Below are 6786 nucleotides of genomic sequence, written 5' to 3' on the forward strand. Positions count from 1 at the left end.
CCCTGCCTTTGGGCACTCTGCCGGGCAATTTTGGGGACCAGGGAGCAACAGGGAAGGAAAGGGGGCACTTCCCCCTATACCAGGGGTGTCAAACTCCATTTCATGGAGGGCTGCATCAGCATTGCGGTTGCCCTCAGGGGGCCGGGTGGGTGCGGCCTACTGGGTGGGTGTGGATGGAGTGGGTGCGGCCTACTGGGTGGGTGTGGATAGAGTGGGTGCGGCCTGGGTGGGCGTGGATGGAGTGGGTGCGGCCTACTGGGTGGGCGTGGATGGAGTGGGTGCGGCCTACTGGGTGGGCGTGGATGGAGTGGGTGCGGCCCTGGGTGGGCGTGGATGGAGTGGGTGCGGCTATGGGCATGGATGGAGTGGGTGCGGCCTACTGGGTGGGTGTGGATGGAGTGGGTGTGGCCTACTGGGTGGGTGTGGATGGAGTGGGTGCGGCCTACTGGGTGGGTGTGGATGGAGTGGGTGCGGCCTACTGGGTGGGCGTGGATGGAGTGGGTGCGGCCTACTGGGTGGGCGTGGATGGAGTGGGTGCGGCCTACTGAGTGGGCGTATATGGAGTGGGTGCAGCCTACTGGGTGGGCGTGGATGGAGTGGGTGCGGCCTACTGGGTGGGCGTGGATGGAGTGGGTGCGGCCTACTGGGTGGGCGTGGCCAGCTCTACATTGTTCGCGTCAAGGGTGCGTGTGGGGGCCTGGGCAGGAGTGGGACAGATCTGAGGGTCTCTGGCAGAAGGGGGGGGACGGACCAGGGCAAGTGCCAAGGCATGGTTCACTGGAGAAGCCTCACTGTTCCTCTCAGGCCATGCGGGGGGGTGGCTTATGGACTGAATGCGTTTCAGCACAGATGGCCAGCACAAAATTGCACATTGGTTCCCAGCTGGCCTGGGCCAGGGCCAAGGCAGTGGGGCCGTTCCCTCACTGTTTCCAGGATGGCTTTGCGGGCACTTCACGGGCCGCATTCGGCCCCTGGGCCTTGTGTTTGACATGTCTGGAGTGTTTCTGATCAGGGCCTCCTTTCTTGCAGTCTTCCTGAGTCGCCGGAGACCATTGAGCTGGAAGTGCGGACCAACTCTGCCGAGGGGCTGCTTTTCTGGCAGGGGGTGGTGAGTGGCCAAGAGACGGCGGGGATGGGAGGGGCTGGGGGCAGAGGGCAGTCCGGCGGCCCCCTGGAAAGGCAGCTCGAGCGACGCCAGGTGGGTTCGTGCGGGCTTCTTGCTTAAAAGCAGCCCCAGTGGTGACAGGCCCTCACCTGGGCAACTGGGCGAGGTCTCAACCCTTCGGGGCTGTCCAGAGCATCCGGACCGAGGACAGCTGCCCCGGAGGGAGGCGTTTGGATGGGAGGGAAGGGCCTCCGCCTCCACCTGCTGAGCCGAGAAACGCACCCGAGCGCTGGGCTGTCTCTTGCATGAGTGCATGGTGGCGGCTGCAGACGCTGCGCCGGTTGGTCCTCTCTCTGAGCCCGTTGCACGGCTGGCTGGTCTTGTTGACGCGCACGGCTTCTGCTTGTCCCTTTGTCTTTCCAGGCCACGGGAGAGCCGGGCCCTCAGCAGCATGTTGCTAGCCAGGTATTGACCCGCTCGGACTGGGCTTGGACGGGGGCTCAAAGCATGCCGGAGGAGCAGCGCATGGAGTGGCGCCCCAGGGTGGCCAGGAGGCGGTCGTGGGGGTTGCCTCCCCGAAGGAGACGGTGGCATCACACTCCCCTCTCTCTCTCTTGTCTCGCAGGAGGAAGGGGAACCAAGCAAAGGAAAGGATTTCATTAGCCTCGGGCTGAAGGAGGGGCACCTGCTGTTCAGGTGAGTCAGAACTGGGTTCTGCTAGGGCAGAGGCCCCCAACCTTTGGGGCACCAGGGACCGGTTCCGTGGAGAGAGGTTTTTCCGCGGACCGGAGGGTGTGTGGTTTTGTGTGCTGCCTGCATCCCACGGATGGGACTTTGCTTGTTTGTGCGGACCGGTTGCTGGCATGCCGGTCCACGGACCAGGGGGTTGGAGACCCCTGCGCTAGGTCCTCCGGCTGGCGGGCTGCCTTTCCTAGCTGACCAGCATGTCTTCCGCAGTTACCAGCTGGGAAGCGGAGAGGCCAACCTCCGCTCCGAAGACCCCGTGGACGATGGCGAGTGGCACCGGGTGACCGCTGTCCGGTGAGAGGAGATGGCTGGGGCTGGGGGGGAGTGGGTTTCTGTCAGCACGGACCCCCTGCCCTTCTGACGGCAGACCCCGCTTTCCTGTAGGGAAGGGAAAAGAGGCTTCCTTCAGGTGGACGGAGAGGAGGTGGTGACCGGAGAATCGTCCGGCCGGAATATCATGGTCAACACCAAAGGCCGGATCTATATAGGTGAGGGGTTTGGGCCTTGGAAGGCAGCCCCGGGGGGGGGGTCTTCGGGATGGCGCCATTCCAAAAGAGCTTTTTCGGCCCCGGTGGTTGCGCTTTGTCCAGCGTTGGCCTCGTGTCCATCGGCCTCTGATTGGAAAAAGAGGCCGCCTGCGATTTGACGCAGAGGTCGGCTTCTCACGCCCGCCGCCCCGTTCTTCCAGGACGGTCGCTTGGAGATCCTTCTCCGCCACGCCTCTTCAGGGGTCTTAGCAGACCCCTCTGAAAGGGGCACCAACCCCCTTGCTTACTTTCCCGATCTCCGGAGAGCTGCCCAGAGGCTCAGTGTCCCAGGCTACTAGGATGGCGCGAAAGAGTGGGTCTTCCGGGTCAGCCCCCTCCCCACTTCCTTGGGACTGGAGGATCGCTCCCTTGGCTCACAGCGTTAGCCTTTCTGCACGCAGGAGGCGCCCCTGACACCGAGACCCTCACGGATGGGAAATACACCTCGGGAATCACCGGCTGCATCAAACACGTGGTGCTGGCCAACTCCCGGCCGGGCCAGGAGCCCCGGCAGCCGATCGACCTGCAGCATCAGGCAGAAATGGCCCTGAACATTCAAGAGTGCCCCTCATAGGGGAGGACCGCCCCCTACTTGCTCTTCGTTGCCGTCATCGGGCCAAGGAAGAGACATCTATGCTGATTATCCTTATTTTATTATTTTTATTATTATTATTACAAATTTTTTAAAAGGAAGAAAGAGAAAAACGGTGCTTTGCTGCTGCCAAAAAGGGGAAGGGGAGGGGTACGGCGTCCTTGGCGGGCAGAAAGGGAGCCGCACGGCGGAGGAACAGGCAACCCTCCACGGGGCGCCAGAAGCTGCAGAAGGATGCCAGAAACAGACCGGGCCCTGAAAGAGTGAGCCAGACGCCTTCTGTGCTTGACCGGCTCTGCCAGGCCGGCAGGCGGTGACTGACCAATGCACTTGCCCTCTCTGGGGCAATGAGAGGATCCCAGGAAGATGGCATCTCGGCACACGCCCCATGCCCAGCAAATGCCAAGTAGGAGACAGATCCTTCTGAAGCCCCGTCTCTGCCTCGTTGCCCTGCACGGCTGTATTGCTTCTGACAGGTGCCCCCCCCGGGACCCCACTTCGCCCTATACCTGCGGGTCCTCAAGGCCAGCTGCCTTAACCCCTGGATCGTGCCCGGCTCTGGCTGGGATTCTCGGGGTCTCTGCTGCACCCTGGGAGGGGTCTGTCCCATCGCCTTTGGGTTGCTTCGGTGCCTTATTTTTGAGGGATGAGGGGTGTCTCTTAAAGGATTCACGCGCTATCTCCCAGGCCAATCCCCTCACCCATCCTCTGGCCTGCTGTTATTTCTCACAGCAAAATCTCTGGTAATGAGGCTGGTTGTTTTGGGGGGGGGGGAGAACAGAGGGGTGCTGCCTTCCTGCCCCTGCTGTGGGTCAGAGCCAAAAAGAAGGGGTTCTTTTATAGCTTTGCTTAACTAGCCAAGTCCAAACAAACTTCCATTGCTCAGAACAGGATTGCTGATAGCTGGCCTCCTTCTCTTCTCCTGCCAGCTGGCCTCCACGCACCGAGGCCAGCAAACATCTCAGGCTTTTGGGGGTGCCTGGTTGTACTTCGGCCGGGGCCCCACCCTTCTCGTGTAGGCCTGGCTGTCCTGGGCCTGTTTGGGCAAACCCCCGTGTCCAGGATTGGGGGGGCTTAGCCTGGAGACCCTCTTTGCTCCTCTCTCTGCTTCCCTCACCCGCCTGCCCTTGTACTTCTTTTTCTTAATAAATGGTGCTGAACCCCACAATTGTAGAGACTGACTTGCTTTTTTTTTTTTTTTTCCTGTTGAGTGGCATTGCAATTGTGGTGTATTCCGATCAGAGGGATGAAAAATGGTCCCAGAATCAGGGAGGAAAGACGTCCCCAGGTCCAGCAATCCAGTTTGGGCCTCTTCTGTAAGAAATCGCCGTGCCCTCAGTTTGGGGCATCCAGGGACATGGCTACTGGGTGGGTGGGGAGCGTGTGTGCCCCATCTTCAAGGTCAGGAATGGGGCCTCGTTCTGGAGGGGGGCAGGCCACTCAATTCTCCAAGTGAAGCAGGCTCTGCCAGGCTCCCGAGATGCCAGCTGCTTGGTGCCAGGGACCAGGAGCTGGCTGTCCCGAGCAAGCCCCTCGCCCTGCCTGCAGTGGGGAGCAGGATAGCTGCGGAGGAGGCCAGGGGCTCTGCGGACGGAGAGCGGAAAGCCCACCCAGGGGCCCCCGCAGCTTGGAAATCAAAACGAAAAAGTAGCACGTAAAAGAAGATTCCACCATCCAGGCCAAAAGCATCTTCCAAGGTCAAATTAATAAACCTTTTAATACATTTTGGTCCCGTTGCTGCAATTGAAACCTTCTCAAGATAACTTTTGGGCCTGGTTAATTGAACCTTCATTTTTCACGTTGCTTTTTCATTTGGGTGGAGGAAATGGCAAGAGCAGGTTCGTGCCAATGGCCAGCTGGCTACCCAAATTCTCATTTTGACAGAAGAAGTCACTTGGCTGAGTAACGAAACGTCTCAGTTATAATCAACTTCGATTCAGTTGCCCCGATTTCACCCTTTTGGCCTGGATGGTTGAATCTTCATTTTCACGTGCCTTTTTTTTTTTTTTTTTTTAATTTTGGTGGAGAAACTGCCTTGCTGTCTGTATGCCAAGAGCTGGTTCATTTCAGTGGCTACCTGACTGCCCAAAATTCTCATTTTGACTACAGAAGTTACTTGGATAAGTAACGAAATATCTCAGTTTGGAAAAAACTCGGGTCCAGTTGCCTTGATTTAACCTTTTCAGAGTCAAACAAAAAGGGTTCATCCAATGCTTTTATTGTAAATGTGGCCCCTTCGGGGACCCCCCCTGCTACAGCACCTCTCCCGGGCCAAGGAATAGAAAGAAAATAGAATATAGAATATAGAATAGAATAGAATAGAATAGAATAGAATAGAATAGAGAACAGAAGAGAACAGAATAGAATAGAAAAGAATAGAATATGAATAGAATAGAGTAGAATGTAGAATGGAATGGAATATGGAAAGAAGAATAGAAATAGAATAGAATATGGAATTGAATGGAATAGCATGGAATGGAATAGAATAGAATAAGAATAATAGAATAATAGGAATGAAGAATAGAAATAGAATAAAGAGGGAATAGAATAGAATAAGAATACAATAATAGGAATGAAGAATAGAATAGAATAAAGGGAATAGAATAAGAACAGAATAATAGGAGGAATAGAATAGAATAGGGGAATAAAGAGTAGAGTAGAGTAGAGTAGAAGAATTAGAATGGAATAGAATAGAATAGAATAGAAATACAGAATAGAATAGAATAGAATAGAATAGTGTTGGGAGGAATTCCCCCATTCAGGCTGTTCCAGCCGGGATTCTCCCAAGTAGCGCAGAGGAGAACAAATAGAACGTGAAGCCAGCTACTGGAAAGAAATGTTTAATCACGGAGATTAAAGTTGAGTGACAATTCAGCATGAATCCCCGGCTGGCTAGACAGAATGGTCCTTAAACATGAGTTCTTGTACCCTTTCATGGTTTCCAAAATTGTCATTTCTGATTGGTGAGTTTAAATTTGTCTTTTCTGATTTGTTGGTCAGTGTCTACTGTTGGGTTAATTTCCTTCTCAATTCTGTCTAAAAGGTGTTAATTTTTGCTCCCGTGTTAATTATTTTATTGTTGTGTACCTTTTGGTTTTTCTATTCTAATCCTGTCAATCCTAATTGATGTTAGCCGGTTCTGCATTCCTTGTAGCCAGTGTGTGTTTAGTGTTTGTTTAATTTAGCCTCAGGCTGCCACTGAATCAGACTAGTTTGTATTGGGTTCTTCCTGTGTTTGCCAAGATATTTCCTCTTTGGGGTGAGGAGGGGGTGTCCTGCTCTTATCAATAGAATAGAATAGAATAGAATAGAATAGAATAGAATAGAATAGAATAGAATAGAATAGAATAGAGAAATGGAACGGAATGGAATATTGAATAGAATAGAAATGGAATAGAATAGAATAAAGGAAGATTGGAATGGAATTGAATATAGAATAGAATAGAATAGAATAGGAATGACTAGAATAGAAATAGAATAGAATAGAATAATAAGAATGAAGAATAGGAATAGAACAGAATAGAATAGAATAAAGGGAATAAGAATAGAATAATAGTAAGGTGACCAACTTTTTTACAATGAGAAGGACACAAATAAATTGAAGGAAAATATATATGAATAAATAAAATTAAAACTGAAACAATAACATAAGCGAATAAACTTGTAAATAAAATTATACATATTTGGAAATTATTAAATAATGAATTAATAAAATGTCAATTATTGTGCTCACCTGCATATGATTGAATATTCACTGAGAAGGAAGTGAGCCTAACGCGTGCATGTGTGCCATGTCGTGTTTCGGTAAGAAGTAA

At 52.8% G+C, this 6786-nt stretch overlaps 1 protein-coding gene across 14 annotated transcripts in view; it reads left to right on the forward strand.

Moving 5' to 3' along the window:
- HSPG2 (heparan sulfate proteoglycan 2) overlaps positions 1-4136 on the forward strand; it is a 110122-nt gene extending 105986 nt beyond the window's left edge. For 11 of the 14 annotated variants that reach the window (XM_039367735.1, XM_039367731.1, XM_039367730.1 and 8 more), the window contains 6 exons: positions 1030-1108; positions 1529-1570; positions 1731-1801; positions 2063-2146; positions 2237-2340; positions 2781-4136. In XM_039367735.1, coding sequence (XP_039223669.1) covers positions 1030-1108; positions 1529-1570; positions 1731-1801; positions 2063-2146; positions 2237-2340; positions 2781-2953 — 553 coding nt within the window. In that variant the 3' untranslated portion in view covers positions 2954-4136. The remainder of the gene's footprint in view (positions 1-1029; positions 1109-1528; positions 1571-1730; positions 1802-2062; positions 2147-2236; positions 2341-2780) is intronic. The other 3 variants (XM_039367729.1, XM_039367741.1, XM_039367742.1) reach the window with 1 other exon arrangement.
- The last annotated feature ends 2650 nt before the right edge of the window (positions 4137-6786 follow it).

The sequence above is a fragment of the Crotalus tigris genome, unplaced genomic scaffold, assembly GCF_016545835.1.
Source record: "Crotalus tigris isolate CLP2741 ecotype Arizona unplaced genomic scaffold, ASM1654583v1 scf7180000020588.15403103151:6194809, whole genome shotgun sequence".
NCBI lineage: Eukaryota > Metazoa > Chordata > Lepidosauria > Squamata > Viperidae > Crotalus > Crotalus tigris.